We start from the raw sequence: 19,557 nt of genomic DNA, 5'->3' as shown, positions 1-19,557 counted from the left end.
AAATCTGATATGATGAAAATTAGGTTTACACATGGGAGAAGGTTATTAAGTTTGCCAAACACCAAGTAATTCACCAAAATTCAGACAAGTTGATAAGGTAACATAAGATGTGGATCAGGAGCAAAAAACAGAATACAATGATTACATTGATTACACTACCTTTGCCCTTGATTGCACCGGTTAGTGCTGATTAAGACACAGTTGGAGTGTCTTGAATTTGGGAATAAGAAGCATGGTAACAGAAACATATTCCAGGTTGCACCACTCATCTTCACAGATTTCAGACAGTACAGGCAGAAAGAGCCTGCATGCAGAGCAGCAAGAATAAAATATTGTTAACAGCAGAAGCTTGTAAATTTGGACATGTTATTTTGGAGGTGCATTAATGCAGCCATTACTATTGAACCATTGAGTGTGAGTTTCTGTCCATGCGGTCTAGTGAAAAAGGTTTGTCTGTTCCACTTCTCAGGTGTGCACATCATCACATCAGATATTGCTAAGCTACTAGCAAACGATCTCTGCTACACTTTGAAACTTTGAACTGTCATTTGTATTATGTTTTTATTTGGTATTTTTGTTATTTTTTTCTCATGTAATTTATACCACAAATAGTTTCATCATTCAGTCCAATTAATTTCAAATTTAGTTGAATGAGCTACAAGTGACCATGCTTATTTTGATAGGTTTCAGAAAATATTTGAACTTTATTGTTTGGCTGCCCGATGGAGATTGATTATACAGTTATCCATCATTATTATTGAATTGAAATGAGTAAAACTATTAGCTACAGTTAATGTATTATATCTTATTCATCACACAATACGACAAACTGAGCAGCAGATGTTCAAGGTTCTGAACTAATGAGTCAATTTTAAAAATAGGAAAGCAGCAACAATCAAACAGCAGTCAAATGGACTGTAAATGTTACTGTTTTAATCCCTGTTCTTGTAGGACTTAATCAGTAGGGATAAATGATATGACCTCTCACATAAAAGTGAAAACACACACGCACACAAACAAATCTGTCCATCCCATTTCATTTTTGTGTTCTTGTTTTTATTTCCAATAAAACATTGCAAACATTGAGAAGAGCAGGAGGTCAATTGTGCAAATGGGGAAATTAATCATGAATCACTACAATGGCCAGGCAGACTATGTTGTACAGTTAATGATGCTGCAATGTAATCTTATTTAGCAGTCACCAAGCAAATAAAAATTGTAAATTATTAGAAACAACAGCTGTGTAATTGAGGGAAGTGTTAAACGCAAAACAAATTGGATTACAGAGTTTGTCACACAAAGCTCACAGTTATCTGTCAGAGAATTAGTGTATGCATGGAAGGTTTGCCCACTACTGCATGTTGGTAAGCAGGTTAATTGACTTTTTATGAGAGAGGAGATGCCTTTATTTTCCAGATGTCTTTTGGAATGGTACTTCTAAAATACATTTGGCTAAATCATGATTGTTTGCTTATTTGGGTCAGTATAAAGGAGGTGGAAATAGTATTTAAGTGGATGAGAAAAAATAGATCATTGTTTTAACAAGTCATGATCCCTTTCATCAGGAAGACATTTTTTGAAGGTGTTATTGAACCACAAGAGGGATGATAATGTGTTGGGTGGACAACTAATGGGGCTTACTGGTTTCTGTCCCAGTAACAGTGAAACTGACAATCCATTGTCTATAAAATGTCTGAAGGACTTCTCAGGACTGTTATATATATATTGTTATTTTCTTTCTTGATTTAGTGTGTATTATGGCTGTGTTACAGCTAATGGCATGGATTTTTGAATGTTCTTTTTTTGTCAATTACTCTTACATGTCTATCATATACTTCTGACACTCAGCACCCTCTGAGGACCCTAAAGCCAAAATTGTTCAAGCAAGAAAACTGCTACCAACTCAACATACATCAATATTTTGTTCTACTTTTTATCTCCATAAATATCAAGTTTTGAAACTCAAGCTTAAAAGTATCAGTGCAGGTTTGGATCTTTATTCAAATGCAGCTGAGAACAGGTGTGTCTTCCACCTGGACTTAAATAAACTGAGTGTTTCAGCTCATCTGAGGCTTTTTTTCAGACATGTGGAGCATGGAAGCTGAGTGGAGCTCCTCCATGTCTGATTCTGACTCAGGGAACTGATAAAAAAAATAGATCCAGATGACCCGAGGGGTCCGGAAGGTTCATACTGGGTCAGGAGGTCACTGATGTATTATGGTCCTAAACCATTCAGAGCTTTATAGACCAGCATCAGGACTTTTAAGTCCTCCGATGGACAAGCAGCCAGTGTAAAGACCTCAGAGCTGGACTGATTTTGGTCAACTTTTTTGGTCTTAGTGAGGACTCGAGCAGCATAGTTCTGACTCAGTACGTTTACATGCAGCAAAGAGATCAGATTTTAAATTATTATATTATAAAACGGGAAATTTACGGGAAAATACTAATACGGGAGGAAGGCGGGAAAGAGGGGTAAAATACGGTAGTTTCCCAGCCAAAACGGGAGACTTGACAGGTGGACACAGCACCAGAGTTTAAAAGAACGGCTGTCAGAGAAGCTCAAAAAGAGTGTTTTCATTAAACATTAATGAAGCCACCAGCCAGAGGAGGACAAAATTATGAATGGTAGGCCTACTTGGTAATGGATGTTGGTAAAACTCAACATCTGGCAAGCATAAAAGTTAATAATACCGATGCTTCAGCACTTATGCTGGAACTAGAAGATGTCCTGCAGTCTTTCTTATGGGCTTGAGTGGAAGCAAGTCACAAGTTTTCTGACCGGATCATGTCCACTTCTAGAGTTGTTCTGTTTGGCGCCAATGTACGCCTTCCGTATATTCTTCCACTTTATTTTGATCTGCTCCGGTGTCCTGATGAAGCCTGCGTCTGCCATCTCTTTCGCAATTTTTTGAAAAAGCTCCATGTTTCCATAAATCTTAAAATGTTTAGCTCCTGTATCTGACGTAACATGAAACGCGTCTCCTTTCACTTCCGGGTGAATGCCCCCCAGAGGAAAAGTCCGAACAATGTCTTATACGATCAGAAAACCGAAAACTGCTGCATGTAAATGTACTGAATGAGCTGCAGTTGTCTAACTGAGTTTTTAGGAGTTTTTAGGGCAAACCTGCTGTTACAATAATCAAGCCTATTAAACATGAATGCATGGACTAGTTTTTCCTAGTTTTATAGCAGTTTTTTGTGCATATAAAGTTTCTGGCTAGAGGGTTCCCAGACGTGTGTGAATTAGCGAGAAGCACAAGGGTTAAACTGATCTAATCTGTTGGTTACCTGAAGTTTTGCATTATTCTAATAGGACCCTGTTTTTCCAGGTGTCTTTACTTCTTTAAAGACAAAAAACACCTTTCAATGAGACAATAACGAGTAGAAACAGTGTTTTCACGTCTAAAAAAACCCTCTAAAACAAAACAAAAAACCAACATCTAAAAGTCTTAAGACTAGTCGCAACATACTAAGTTGATGATGACTACCAAATACATCATTTTCCTCTGCCAAAGTCAGCTAGTTTTGTTTGTTTATTACCACTTCTTCAAACATTTGTTTCTGACTATCAACTACCATGGGTTAATAAATTGGTTCACCACATATACTTTGTCCTCATGGGATGCTTAACTTTGCATATTTTAAAACTTAGGCATGAAAACACACAAATACATAAACCATTTCTGCTTGCAAACACAGCACTCTAAAATGACGCTTCCTTCCCAACTCTGAGTTCAAGTGTCATGTTTACAGCATTAAGAGCATAAGAACAAGAAGAAAGCAATAAAAAGTTTCAGTGGTAAAAGCTGAAAAATAATACCTTGTTTCCTCATAGATTCATAGCGGTTGCAGTCTAATGCAAATAATCCTTTAATGGCTTTGCTGAGCAGATCTTCTCCTCTCCTCAGGTACTTGTCATTCAGTCACACATGAGAAACAGGCAGATAGTTGAATAATTGATAAACGGAACAACAGAAAAAATATGTTACAATTTGTTTATCATTCTTTGAAATTGTTTAGACTTTTATATTATAAGCTGGTGAGCTCATTTTAGAGTTAAAACTGCCTATCCAGATATTCTATCGGTATCATCACTAGGGCTTTGAGCACAATATTAGATCAAATTTAGAATGAGTTGCCCAGACTTGTGATATGTCCTCACACCCAAATAACAAAACCACAATTTATATCCTATACACTACTACTCTTTATTTTTATGTCAAGAGAACACAGAATTTTACTTATGTGTGCTGGGTCAGTAACCGTCGTTGTACCTCTAGAATGATATACTTGCAATGGACAACTGGTTTCAGCACTGAAATGTACTTGTACTTCAACATGTTCCAAGGGGTGAACCAGGTGTCATGTACATTGTAACTCATTAGAAAAAAAACATTGTATTTCTGGTTCCTTTCGCAGATTTGATTTCTCCTGAGCATCCAACAAAACTCATCAATTCAAAGTTAATCTACCATCAGTGTTGGTAAACTTTAGACGGTCAGTGGAGCATCAGAAAAAAATGTATGCTAGAAAATGCAGTAAAATATGTGAAATCCACATGAACGACCCCAGTCATCATTCGAGGTAGGAAGAGAGAAAAAGAAAAAGTCTTAAGATACATTTTGACTGGAGGGACCTTTCAAGGAATTCGTCTTTTGAAGGGTATGTCATTCTATGGTATTTAGTTTTATTATTTGTTTCCGTCTTATGTACGGTGTCCTTGAGTGCTAGAAAGGCGGCTATAAATAAAATCGAATAGTCATGACTGACATAAAAAATCCCTACAGCAGAGAAAGAAGCCTCATTCATCCAACCTGTATTAAAAACCACACATTTGAAATAACACAACACATGTACGCCCTTTACCAGCTAACTACCTTAGTGTGATTTTATCTAGCCTATGTTGACATACCATAGGTAAATTCCCATCATCCTACCTACATATGTGTATGGATGTCATCATGTTATGTCTGGATGATTATGCATCAAACCACTTGAGCCAAGTGTAATATGTGAAAAAGGACAATAAATATTGTCAATATTTTTAGAATACTCTGGTTATTGGTGCATTTTCAGCTATTGAGCTTGTTTACTATACAAGTGCAACTTGCTGCCCTTACATACTTACATCTAATGGCAGCTCCACCCCTTTCTATTAACACCAGTTAGAATACAGGGAACAGGTCGTGGTAGTTGTCTTGTTGCTTCCGTCCACCGCCCTCATCCTCTGCAGCGTCACCCCCGTGAACCGAGTAGGCGGGCGACCCCCCCCCCCCCTTCCTGCTGCTGCGCCGCCAGCGCCTCCATTCCCATATAAAAGAAGTCAAACAACATGTTGCCTCAGACTCAACTGTCCAGCCTGCGTACTGCAGCTGACTCTCCTGATTGTGCACCAGTTAAAATAAACGTTGGTAATCTCGAGCTCACCGATGTAGTTTTTTAAGGATCTGTACTTTACTTTGTGCAATTTATAAAATTCCACAACAATGGCCTCAACCCACCCTACCCTGTCTGAGCTGTTGCACTTGCACCCCCCTTTTGGTCACTTAAATCAGCTGACCAGTTGCTCCTGGATGTCAAGGACACAGTGGAGGCTGAAGGGGGACAGGGATTTAGTTGTTGTAGCTCCCATTAGACAGACTTCCTCAGGGGCCTTTTTAAAATCTGCTCATAAGACCCAGCTCTTTGCTTAACTTTAAACCCAATGTGAGATGCTCATTTTATATCAATATTTTTGCTTTTATTTACTGTTTTTTTTCTTGTTTGTCTTGAACTTGGCTTTATTTTATATTTTCTAATGTATTTTAATCGCCATGTTCAGCACTGTTGTCAGTGGTAGCTGTGTTTAAACCGCTTTATAAATAAGGTTGGCTTGGCTTGGATAAATATTAATTTCATCTTTTAATCGTTGCATGTTTAATGTAGCACAGAGAGTCTCAAGGCAAGTGAATTCTTCATTAGGTGGGAATCGCGCACAAATTAGTCTGACCTACTTTTGTTTAAGTGAAAAAAGTGCTGCTGGATTTGGATAAAATAAAATAATGGATGCAGTATGGTCAGATTGATTGTTTTCATGAGAGTGAAATGATGGATGTTTGTTGCTGTATCTTCTTTCACCTTATTGCTTGCCCCAATTTAAAACCTTTAAACCTTTAACACATTGTTTATCTTGGACTATGTGTTCTCATTGCAGATTTTATTTTCCCCCCTCTGCATATGTGATATACTTCACGAATTTCACAATTCCTCGTGCAGTGATGTTTGCCTTCAAATGCCAGGTATCTTCATCATTAGTGTGTCTGAGCGAGATGTTTGTGACAGTAGAGAACTGTGTTGTCCCAGACTACGCATTGCTGCTAAGACCCACTCAATGTGCACAATATGAAGTAATTTTTTTTTATATGGCTCAAATTTCAAAACTGAATATAGTTATTTTTTGATTCATTAATTTTTAACCCATCTCATTAATCTGAGTACAAGAATTGGTCAACACCAGAACTGGATATGACTTTAATAGCTGGTTAATTGTTTGTTGGTTATGACTAAGTAAGACTTAGAAAAAAGGTGTTTCTCACTGATCATCAGCATTACCATTTTTTTTATTTTCTTGCAGTCCCTTTCAGATACTTCCCTTTCAGATAATGATCCTGAAATATTTCTTATACTATAGATTCATGTCATAAAGTGGTGTATTCAAGTACACAGGGACCATTTCCTAAACCTATCTAATAGGTTTTGATTCCTAAACCTAAGAAAATAGAAACTAAAAGGAAAGTATGCTCACAAGTGAAAAAAGTTTTACAACGTGAACTGTTGCCTCCCTTCTGACCCCAACCTCCCTTCTCACTACCTTGTTGCGTCTTTATGAGCATTTACTCATATGCATTTACTGTCAGCATCTTATATTGCAACAGCAAGCACATTTTTGCCCTGACGCAAAGATATACCAAGTGTGTTTGTTATTGATGCCAGAAGCCTTTGAAGCCAAAAGCCAAAATGAAAACTTTTATAAAGCAGGTTGTTCCTTCTGAGCTTCTGCAAAGGGGCAGTGCAACATAAGAAAAATGATTCAAGTATGGTGACCTGTAGTATCTTTGTGTGTTTATTGTGTTTATTGTATGTAACTGTGGGAACCAGCAATAGAAACAAGGACGTTTTTTTCTTGAAAAAGCATTCCACAAAGGATTCAAACCGATTAAACAATCCTTGTTGATGCGGAGATATTGGAATAATGAAGGTATTTGGAAAATAAAATATACCACTTCATTTTGGACACCACACTTTTGAGTAATATATCGGTACTCATTATCAACTGTACCTGTCATCTTTCATCCATCTTGAAAGACTGAATATATTCAAGCCCTTCTTTCAAGTGAGGGAAGCACTGTCTGACATGTCACGTAATTTAAATTATTGAAGCAACTTCATCTCCCTTTTTTTGTCTCTTTCATTTTTTTTAATGTCAAACACCTGCACACACACCTGCTCTATACCCAGGGATAACTGTCAGCAGACAATGCCTGAGTGAATGTCACCTCATGTTGCGTGCCTTTGACTTCTGCTGTAAAACACTAAGTGCACTCGTTAGAGACTAATCACAAGTTGACAACAGCTGTCTGACCTTCCAGTTTTTCACATCATTGTCCTTCAATTCTCAATTGAGATTTTGCCTCACCCTTTACTTGCCATATGTCAAAACTGTATATTTTGGAAAAAAGAAAAAAATACATTGTGAGGAATATGTTCACTTTTCAGACCCGGCTGATGCTACATAAGAGTTGAATGGGTGCATGTACAGTGCCTTGCGAAAGTATTTGGCCCCCTTGAACTTTGTGACCTTTTGCCACATTTTAGGCTTCAAACATAAATATATAAAACTGCAATTTTTTGTGAAGAATCAACAACAAGTGGTACACAATCATGAAGTGGAACGAAATGTATTGGATATTTCAAACTTTTTTAACAAATAAAAAACTGAAAAAGTGTCTGTAGCAAGGCTAATGCTACGGGGGCCCGACCGACAGGATGGAGAGACACGGAGTTTCGTGCAGACCCTTTTATTACAGCAGTTTCACCAACACCCAGGACACACGTGCTTCCAGCTCCAGCAGCTTCAGCCCCAGTCTGACTCCTCAGTCCTCTTTATAAGGCTGGCAGGGTGATGAGGTTGACGGGCCACACCTGTGCCCCGTCAGCCTGAGTGGCTGCAGCTACTCCACTCTGCCACACACCCCCAACGCCAAACTCGCGCCGGGGTCCGTCCGGCCGAGCCTACTCCCCCCCCGCGGAGCGGGAGAGGAAGCCCGGAACCGCCGTCTGCGCCCCGGGCCTTCCTGGTTCAGACGGCCGCCGAGCACCGTCGGGAGGTCGCCCTCGGCGTCGGGCCGACCAGCGGGAACGGTCGGGCGGCCGTCCTCGGCGACGGGCCGACCGCCGATAACGCCGCTCTCGGTACCGGACCCATGGTGGCCTCGGGTCAGACGGTGCATCCAGGACCACCCCCTCCTCCGTGACGCGGACCCGCGTCGGCCGCTGGTCCGCCTCCAGGACCGCCTCCTCCACGGCGCAGCCCTGGTCTGGAGCTGGCGTGTCCAGGACCACCTCCTCCGTCACGCCGCCCTGCTGGTCCGCCTCCACCTCTGCAGCCGACTCCGCCATCGCATCCGACTCCGCCTCCGCCTCCGACTCCGCCTCCGACTCCGCCTCCGACTCCGCCTCCATCCCAAGAGCCGTCGCCTGGCGACCTGCAGCGACTGCCTCACGGCCGGTCGGCTGCAGCGCCGCCAGCGCTGCCACGGCAAACCTCAGGCGTGGAGCCGGGATGGGTCGCTCCGTCGGCCCCGCCGTCTCGGGAGCCGTCGCTTGGCGGCCCGCAGCTTCTGCCTCCCGGCCTCTCAGCTGCGGCGCCGCCAGCCCCTCCCGCGCTGCTGCAGTGAACCTCAAGCGGGGCGCAGGGGTGGGTCGATCCGCGGGCATCAGCGCCGCCAACACAGCGAGCTGATGCCCGCCCTGGTCCCAGCGCAGGGCGGCCAGGTCCGCAATGGCCTGGGCGAGCGCGTCCAGGGCCCGCTCCATGCCTCTCCTCCCATCGGGCCCCACGTTGGGCTCCAGTGTAGCAAGGCTAGTGCTACGGGGGCCCGACCGACAGGATGGAGAGACACGGAGTTTCGTGCAGACCCTTTTATTACAGCAGTTTCACCAACACCCAGGACACACGTGCTTCCAGCTCCAGCAGCTTCAGCCCCAGTCTGACTCCTCAGTCCTCTTTATAAGGCTGGCAGGGTGATGAGGTTGACGGGCCACACCTGTGCCCCGTCAGCCTGAGTGGCTGCAGCTACTCCACTCTGCCACAGTGTCCGTGCAGAATTATTCACCCCCTTTACTTTCAGTGCAGCAAACTCTGTCCAGAAGTTCAGTGAGGATCTCTGAATGATCCAGTTGACCTAAATGATTAATGATGATAAATGGAATCCACCAGTGTGTAATCACGTCTCCGTATAAATGCACCTGCACCGTGATCATCTCAGAGCTCCGTTTAAAGCGCAGAGAGCATCATGAAGAACAAGGAACACACCAGGCAGGTCCGAGATACTGTTGTGGAGAAGTTTAAAGCTGGTTTTGGATACAAAATATTTCCCAAGCTTTTAAACATCCCAAGGAGCACTGTGCAAGCGATAATATTGAAATAGAAGGAGTATCAGACCACTGCAAATCTACCAAGACCTGGCTGTCCCTCTACACTTTCAGCTCATACAAGGAGAAGACTGATCAGAGATGCAGCCAAGAGGCCCATGATCACTCTGGATGAACTGCAGAGCTCTACAGCTGAGGTGGGAGACTCTGTCCATACGACAACAATCAGTCGTATACTGCACAATTCTGGCCTTTATGGAAGAGTGGCAAGAAGACAGCCATTTCTTAAAGATCTCCATACAAAGTGTTGTTTAAAGTTTGCCAAAAGCCACCTGGGAGAAGCACCAAACATGTGGAAGAAGGTGCTCTGGTCAGATGAGACCAAAATCGAACTTTTTGGCAACAATGCAAGACGTTATGTTTGGCGTAAAAGCAACACAGCTCATCACCCTCAACACACCATCCCCACTGTCAAACATGGTGGTGGCAGCATCATGGTTTGGGCCTGCTTTTATTCAGCAGGGACAGGGAAGATGGTTAACATTGATGGGAAGATGGATGGAGCCAAATACAGGACCACTCTGGAAGAAAACCTGATGGAGTCTGCAAAAGACCTGAGACTGGGATGGTGATTTGTCTTCCAACAAGACAATGATCCAAAACATAAAGCAAAATCTACAATGGAATGGTTCACAAAAAAACATATCCAGGTGTTAGAATGGCCAAGTCAAAGTCCAGACCTGAATCCAATGGAGAATTTGCGGAAATAACTGAAAACTGCTGTTCACAAACGCTCTCCATCCAACCTCACTGAGCTCGAGCTGTTTTGCAAGGAGGAATGGGCAAAAAATTCAGTCTCTTGATGTGCAAAACTGATAGAAACAAACTCCAAGCGACTTACAGCTGTAATCGCAGCAAAAGGTGGCGCTACAAAGTATTAACTTAAGGGGGGTGAATAATTTTGCACGCCCAATTTTTCAGTTTTTTATTTGTTAAAAAAGTTTGAAATATCCAATACATTTCGTTCCACTTCATGATTGTGTCCCACTCGTTGTTGATTCTTCACAAAAAATTACAGTTTTATATCTTTATGTTTGAAGCCTGAAATATGGCAAAAGGTCAAAAAGTTCAAGGGGGGCAAATACTTTTGCAAGGCACTGTATGCTGGATGATGGGAAACCAAGATGGTTATCTCTCACCATCTTATTCTCGACAGTTGGTTTCACATCGCTGCTGTAGACCCTCAGTCATTAAGGTTATGGGAATTCTGAAAGACTCGAATCAGGGCAACTGTACTTGCTTTTCTTGGTTCTTCAGCACATTTCATCTTGCAGATGGGAAGCATCGTCGGTTCAAATTCCCTGGTGGAGAGTTGTGAGGTCACAAGCTGTTGGAGTTTGGAGTCATATGTTAATCACTGACCTTTCTGTCACTTCTAAGGATTGTTAGATGCTCTTTCACTGTTAAATTGTTTACCCAATGTTGGTCAATTGTTTCAAGGTGTGAGTGGTTGTGAAACCCTCTGGGGAGGATAGTCAGTGTTTTCACGCTCATGTTTGGGCTGCCCCTTCAAACACACGCATAAAAAAAACTCTTGATTGCAAACATGTGCTCCGATTCATATCTAAACCTATATGCACTCATGATTCATATTAGCTTATTCAAATGTACTGTGGTCAAGTTGAGCTCAAACTTCTCTTTCCATGTTCTTTGATTTTTGCCAGATATGTTTTGTCAAAACTCCCCCAACCAACAGGATGCAAGATATGATGCCGTCTAATAGAATTTCCACTGCCTCCTCCAGGTGAACTTGTCTGTACCTTGAAGTTCCCCTACAAATATAGCTTGTTAAATGGTTTCTGATACTCCTTCCAAAACATTGTTATGAATTTAACAGTTTACTTCTTGGACCTTTTTGTAGTTGAAAACACCAGTTTTTTCTTGGTTCTTCAGTCTGATATTTTGTCTTTCTTTATTAAATGAACAAGAGGTTCTCCACCAATGACAGAAGGGACTACTTATGTACACTGCCTCTCACGCCCTATGTAGGGACTGGGTTGGGGCGGCAGTCTAGCATCTCACTTCAACACATGGACCATCAAGTTATTTGATCTCAGTAATGCTCTTTGATTATTCTGGTTTATTTGGCCATACTCTGCACTAGGTGAAATGTTTAGATTTTCTCAATTGTTTGAGGACAAGCAAAGACTTCAAGAATTATCTATATATTATTAGGGCTGGGCGATATGGCCTTTTATTAATATCTCGATATTTTTAGGCCATGTCACGATACACGATATATATCTCGATATTTTGCCTTAGCCTTGAATTAACACTTTGATGCTACAATCACACCACAATGATAATTCTATATCTACATTAAAACATTCTCGTTCATACTGCATTAATATATGCTCATTTTAAACTTTCATGCAAAAAGGGGGAATAAGTCAAATTTACCAAAACTGTATTTATTAAACAGTTACTAAGCAGTGAGTGGCACAAACATAAAAAGTGTCATTTCAAAATAGAAAGTGCACGTTGCATCTCTCTGATTCCCAGTCAAAGAACATCTGCTAAGAACATGTTCTGGTCCTGGTTTTACCAGGATGACCAGGTTTCACCTGGGTTTACCTGGTTTTACCAGGATGAGCTGCTCTGAGCAGGAGGGCCATTAGAGCACCTTTATATTAAATTGTAGGTGCAGGGACTGCAATGTTTCATCCTCTCCTCCTTTAATTTGCATCACTTTCACTTATTGTTAGAAATATTACGTCATATAGTCTTGTTTGACTTTGTTTCAATGATAGTGATTGATTTCATGTGGCCACATTTAAGCAACACTAGGTGACGTTTCTCAGTTCTGAAAGAGAAAAGCCTGAATTATGGTTCCGCGTTAAAACAACGCAGAACCTACGGCGTATGGTACGCGTCGATCCGCACTTACGCCGTAGGCTCTGCGTTGGTGTAACGCGGGACCATAAATCAGCCTAAAGGATCGGCTGCGCGTGTCGCGCTCTCCACAGAGCCGTTCGCGTCGTGCGAGGAGAAAACATCCCCTCCCGTCTTTACTAAGCCGGTTAGCTTTGAAAAGAGTCCACCGCGCGTAGCAACCGCGCAGATGAGCTCACGGCGCAAACAGGCCGAGTTTGGGAAAGTTAAAGTTAAAGTTAAAGCGGGGAAGTGAGCGGCGGACCGGACAGCAGCGCCGACACCTGCAGCTGGTCGGGGGCCAATGATAATGCACACACGACAGCACGTGACTGACATGTGTAACAGGGTGCGCTTGTTTTATGTCTCAGAGAAGGAGAGATGAGACGAGAGAGTGAGAAAAGCCTGTAATTTAATGCCCGCGGCTAAATGCAAAATGCCTGAAAATTTATACTCGAATATGCACGATAGAGTCATTTTGTACATCGCACAGAGTAGAAGCCGAGATACATCGGCTATACTCGATATATCGCCCAGCCCTATATATTATGTAAGCTAAAACAACATGATGGTTTATTCTGAGTTGAATAAATTCTTCCATGACATTGTTCACCTCAAGCACTGCTTTTATTTATTATTGATAGAAGCCAGAATTTCCTTGAAAAAAAATAAAAACAACTGCTGCACTGCAGTAATAGATTCCTCCATAAATGAAACATACAGAATTTCTACACAATGATTTAATAAAGTTAATTTTGTCCATGTTTTACAATTGAATTTTCAAATTATTTTTGTGTGTGACCCGTCATTCATCAGCTGACGTAAATGACGGATCACACACACCATCGTGTGACTCTGATGAAGGCGAAAGGAATCACCGAAACATGTCAGGTAATTAAAAAACCTAAAAATGTCTTGTTGCTCAAAAAGATTTAGCAAATTAAATATTTCTACACAAGCTTAACAGCATCACTTAGTCTTGTATTAGTTGTGATTTGCACAACTAATACAAACTAATACAATTTGCACTTTTTTGGGTGAACGAAATTAACTGAAGCACTTTCTGAAAAAATGTGTTCATATCACAGTTTAGCTGAACTCAGCTGTGAATGAAGCAAAGCAGCACTGCTGGACGCCAACAATCATATTGTCCCCTAAAACAAACTTTTCAGTCATGCTTCACTTCAGTTCAGTGACTCGGACTACTGGAAGCCATGAGTTGAATCACAAACCGTTCAGGCTTGCGTCAGATCAGTGAGTCAGATACAGAGTTGGAGCCATGGGCGAATACTGAATGATTCAGTGAGTCGGTCTTTTCAACAAATCTTTTCATGAACAGATTCAGGGGTTCAGTACGATGTACTTCATTGTAGCACAGACGGGAATAAAATCCCTGGCACAGCCATAGTTTCATTTTATCTTTTATCTGTAACTAGCTGTAAATATGTTCACTCTACATCTAACCCAGAAGTAAATGTTTTTGTTTCTTCATCATTAATTGTCTAATTCTAATTTTGATACAATCTCTTGGGTTCCCTAGCTACACTCCACACATCTGGAACAAACTCCCAGAAAGCCTCAGATAAAGCTAACACTCCGTTTATTTATATCCAGGTTGAAGAAAAACCTGTTCTCAGCTGCATCTGAATAAAGCACGTTGATTTTAAGCTTGAGTTTCAAAACTTGATCATATTTCAACTACTGATTTTATGTATTGTTCTATTTTCTTTCCTTTTTTGTTTACATTTTAAATAATGTGATGTTTTAATGTTTCTGTAAAGCTCTTTGAATCACCTTGTTGTTGAATTGTGCTATACAAATACACTTGCTTTGTCATTGACTGTTTTTGCATTTTTTGAAATTTATTAACACCCTACACATACCTTTTACTATTAAATTACTTACATGTGTGTTTTGTATATTTTGAATTGAAGTTTCAGTATGCCTCATACACTAAGGATGGTGTTTTCTCCATTTCTAATTCATTCATTCATTCATTCATTCATTCAAGTTCAAGTATGGAAAGTTATTTTTTTTTCTTTATCATTCTAACATTGCTTCTTGTTAAACCTCTAAAGCACTTTGTGCAACACAAGTTGTCTGAAAACTGCTAAACAAATAGCCATAATAATCCATGCTGTTGAGGGTCTGAAGTACCTGACTGAAGACACTGTTGCTGAATCACTGTCTTGTGAAGATGATGCTCAGGGTTGTCCACAATGGGGTTTTTCCCTCTTTTATTAAGTATTCACCTTTTCACAATCAGGTCCAAAGGCTGCACGACAGTCCCCAGAACAGAACCAGCCTTCCTTATCAGTTTGTTCAGTTTCTTTAAGTAACTGGCTCTGATGGTGCTCCCCAACAGATGACCGCAGATTTGACTGAACTCTCCAAAACAAACTTATAGAAGAAATTTAACACCTTTCTGCAAACACTGCAAACTAAGCGTCCTTAAGAAGTAAAGTCTGCTCTTTCCTTTCTTATAAACAGCATCCGTGTTGTATCTCAGGTCCAGTCTGTTGTCCAGGTGACCACTTTATAAACTTTGTTTTGTTAGAATCAAAGTTAAACTTGTAACAGCTGGAGGTAATGGAGGTATTCAAGTTCCTCTATCTCAACTTTTTTGGGAATGTTTTGCAGGCCTGAAATTAAAAAAATGACATTCTTGAAGAAAGAAATGTGATATCTTGGGTTGAAATAAAGAAGTAAAAAGTAAAGTTTGGAAGCACTGCTTCAGTACAGTTGTTTAAGTCACGAAGAAATGTTTTAATTGGCACACCCCGAAGAAAAAAAGAAAAGAAAACATCAAATGGCAAAATATCATCTACATCCTAGCTCTGAGACAGTCACGAAATGTAGTTTAATTTTGGGAGAAAGCTTTTCAGTTTAGAGCTGAACTAACAGACACAGACACTGTCCTCAGAGGGAACAGACCATTATCACTGGTGACAAACATGAATAGCAATCGGTGAGGAGCTAGTCTGGAAAATGCCACTCTGCAGGAAAATCATTTAAGAGTCTGACTGCCAGTGAGAACTTCTCTAGCTGCCCAAATGTCTGCCTACATAGTCTTTTCATTAGTGCAACTCAGAGAAATGTCAAGCAAGATAATCTATTATCTTTTCTATTGATGCTTTAAGCACATGCACACAGAGACTCATAACAGCAGCTTACCAGGCTGTCTGGGTGTGGAAGGCAGCATAATATTTTTCAAATGTAATTCCTTCACCTCACTTATAGTGATCTTGCTCCGATGCATCATCTTGAGGTTGCCTGTCAGTGCCAACTTGCTTTCTTTCTCCATCTGAAACCACTTGACAACCTAATAATATTTTTTCGCCATCTTTTTCGCCGAAACATAAAATGCTTTAATTTGAATTGCTTAAAGTAATAAAATTAGTTTATATCTAAACATAAAACTGGTATAAATATAAAGTGACTATAAAAAGACCCATATGGCTGGTGATCATTTATCCTTATTGAATTTGAATTTAGTCTGACAAATACTAAAAGAAAAATAAAACTAATTGGCAAAGGAGGCATACAAACATTGTCAATAAACAGCTGTCGCTCGCAAAAGAAAATTGGGAGACAAAAACAGCTGGGCTGTAAATCTTTCTGTCATGTTTGAGATTAAACATCTGATTCTATAGAGAATAAGCTCATGACTCACACTGCTGAATGCTCAGTGGAAACTACAAAACCAACACAATTAGAACCCAGGACACACAAGTACTAGCACAAAGATCTTCGGATCTTCTTTAGCCAGAAGCTTCAACAAAGCACCAAACCGCTTTGGCAGGCTGTCAAGTCGCCAAGATTTGCATTGGTTTCTGTCAGACCACAGTTTATGAGGCTTCCACCCCTCAAAAAATTCTTCAAATAAAACTCTAAAACAAATCTAAATGCTTTTAGAATGCAATCTAAAGTCTCCTGCTTAGTTTAAAAACTCTCAAGCTGGAAAACAGAGAAACAAGTTTTGTTAGTGGTAGTGTACTGGCCCCCTGCTGGTGCTTATTTAGAGTTTCTGTCTGAATTTTTCAGATTTCCTATTTAGTGATCAGTAGAGACAAAGTCATCATAGTGGGTGCCTTGAGCATTAATATGGATGTTGGCAGTGCCAGTGATAGCCTTAAGTTAGGTTTTAATTATATTCCAGAATCAATCTAGCAAAAAGTAAACAAACCAACTGCTTTAATCACACCCTTGATCTCGTCATCTATGGTATAGAAAACCAGATAATCCGTCAGTGTCACCTGTAAATTCGTTTATATTTAATGTTTGAATTTAACATTGACAATGTTAAAGCGCTTTATAAAATATATTTTTTTAGCAGACTTTTGCTAAATTTAAAGGAGACCTATTATGGCATCTAATACCTATTTTAAACAGGCTTTGAATGTCTTAAAAACCAGCTTTTGATTTTTTTTGCTAAATAAATTAGAAATACAGCCTCTGAGCCATGTCTGCAGCATCCCAGTCTCTAACCTCATTCTCTATGAGGGATTCTGAGTGGGCGGGGAGGCTATGATAATGAGGCACTGTGCTGATTGGCTGCCTGAATGACGCAATACACTGCTACGAAAAAATGGCAGAAGCTCCGGCCGGCGGAGTTGTTGTTGTTGTTCCGGTCAGAGTTAGTTGTGGGCGTGGTTTCGCGCATTGGAGGCCAACCTATGTAAATCGCTCCCGTCGTTATGTAACGACGGGAGCAGAATCTGAATGGCTTGTAGAAGTCACAGGACACTGGATGGCTCATCCGGGCGGCTGTACAGACACTGCAGAATTTGGTTGCTTTCCTCCTTCTCTGAGTAGGCAGGCTGAGGGGAGACCACTTTATATATGTTAAAGCAAGAGAAAACGTGTTTTTCATGATAGGTCTCCTTTAAGGAGGCTATAGCTTCTCATCTTCCTACAGTAGAACATAGTGAAACTATCAATGGCTATGACCTAAATTCTTCCTCTGCAGATATTGATTTTTTATTTATTTTTTTTGTCAGTAATACTGCAGATTTGCTGCATTCAGCTTTAAATGCTGTTGCTGCTTTGAGAGAGAGGGTATCCAACTATAGGACCTTAACTGGTATGGTGTCCCGCAGGGTTCAGTGCTAGAGTCAGTCTTGTTCAGTTTATATATGCAGCCCTTGGTAAGTATAATCCAGAATCACGCCTTCATGTTCATTGCTATACTGATATTTTTCTATGAAGCCAGATGAAACAGAAACCGTTAGCCAAGCCTCAGGCATGTCTTAAGGAAATTAAGGACTGGATGTCTAGTGCAGGTTTACTTGTGGTTCCTATCCAAATGTAGATTTAGAGAATGGGTTTTCTGCTACCAGGAACCAGTAGGAACAAACTTCCAGTTTGGGTTAAGGAGCCTGACACCATCTCCACCTTTTACAACCAAACTTAAAACGTTTCTGTTTAGTAAAGCGTATAGTTAGTGTACATTTAGTGTGTTAGGGCCAGTAGTCATAGCTGCAGCTACAGGTCAAGAGGAAAGCAGGTCGTCTTAAACAGAGCTTCATCCTAAATATGCTGTTATAGACCTACAGGGGGACACCAACATGATACACCGATCGCTGCCCCTCACCCTTCTTCTCTCCTCTTCTTCTCTTTTCTTGCTCTACCTAGCTGATTTTCAGCAGGATAGTCCCCCTTTATGATCCAGATCAAGGTTTATTGCCTTAAAGGAGCATGAGGCTCCTTTTAAGAAATGAGACTCTCTAGCGCCACCCTTCACCACGATGGCCGTTGGGGGTACTGCAACCAACAGTGAAGCCGGCACGGGAGAACGGGGAGAATGCACATGCAGCGTCATGTGACGTCACATCTGCCGCCCAGCGCGGGAAATTCGGGACCGAATTGAAGCACATTTTGCAGCACACAGCCTGTTCAAGGCAAAGGAGAGATACACTAGAGGGCTCATTCTTTTGGGTTTGGAACGCTTCATCTGACATTATTACTAGAAAACTTAAAATGTATACGGATTTTTTTCATAAATCTTGCCACAATCCGGCCTCAAGCTCCTTTAAAAGGGAGTTTTTACCTGCCAATGTTTATGTAATGACTGTTTGGGGGTGTGTGTGTGTTGCTTGACAATTTCATCTTTAAGCCTTCTGTGTGGAGCGTTGATACAGCCTTTAACACTGATGTTGCCTGACACATTTATTTATTAGTTTTTTAGGGTAAAGAAAAGTAATATAAGTTGCAAACAAATCCTCTTTATGTAGCTGAAATGAGGATTTTTGTATATCTGGTAATTTGATGTATATCTAAATTGGGTCCTAATCCGATTTTCACCCAACACCTTCTTACAGACCCACAATAAATACACCTTTTATTTTTTTTAAATGTTTAAATCTGAGATTAGTTCGCAAATCTACCTGAATTTGGTATGTTGTCTTTTTCTATGTTCATAAATTAAAACATTAGTCTTTTTTATGTAGAAAGGTCAAGGTGAAAGAAAGCCCGTCATGGCCTACCCCTCGCTGAATGATGCTTCCATATGATGTTGGCCTCAGGTCGACCGACTGCCAGGCACATAAGATTGACGTTGCTGCCCTCATTCACTGTGATGTCCTTCGATATATTAGTGATCCTGGCAGGTACTGGGGGGGAAAAGAGAAAGAAAAAAACATGATTGATGTTTTCAGTCTAATTGAGGGCACTTTAGCAAAGAACCCACACTTTCACCTGATAAGAGCCGTGATGTGGATAAAAATAACCCCAGGGTTGAGGACTCAATTAGCATGAAATTTGCTGACAAATCTGACAATCCTCCGGCTTGCTCTGGTGTTATACATGACCGATTTTCTTCCCCATGTATCTTGCCACACTGCTCATTAGACAAGCAACAGACTGATTTAGAATTAGACAGGATTTCATCTCTGACTGGGCCAATTTGAAAGGTGTGCATGTGTTTGAGAGAGTGTTTCTGTGTGTGCCCTGATTTTTGATTTAATGTGGCCAATGAAATGAAAAATCTTAAAT

At 40.8% G+C, this 19,557-nt stretch overlaps 1 protein-coding gene across 2 annotated transcripts in view; it reads right to left on the bottom strand.

Annotated features, from left to right (window-relative positions):
* The window catches only part of opcml (opioid binding protein/cell adhesion molecule-like), a 564,503-nt gene that overhangs the window by 45,497 nt on the left and 499,449 nt on the right, over positions 1 to 19,557 (bottom strand). For both annotated transcript variants that reach the window (XM_061740231.1, XM_061740230.1), the window contains one exon: positions 19,050 to 19,175. In XM_061740231.1, the coding sequence (XP_061596215.1) occupies positions 19,050 to 19,175 (126 nt within the window). The remainder of the gene's footprint in view (positions 1 to 19,049; positions 19,176 to 19,557) is intronic.

This window comes from Cololabis saira, chromosome 14 (assembly GCF_033807715.1).
Source record: "Cololabis saira isolate AMF1-May2022 chromosome 14, fColSai1.1, whole genome shotgun sequence".
Lineage (NCBI taxonomy): Eukaryota > Metazoa > Chordata > Actinopteri > Beloniformes > Belonidae > Cololabis > Cololabis saira.
This window is presented reverse-complemented; position numbering and strand designations above follow the sequence as displayed.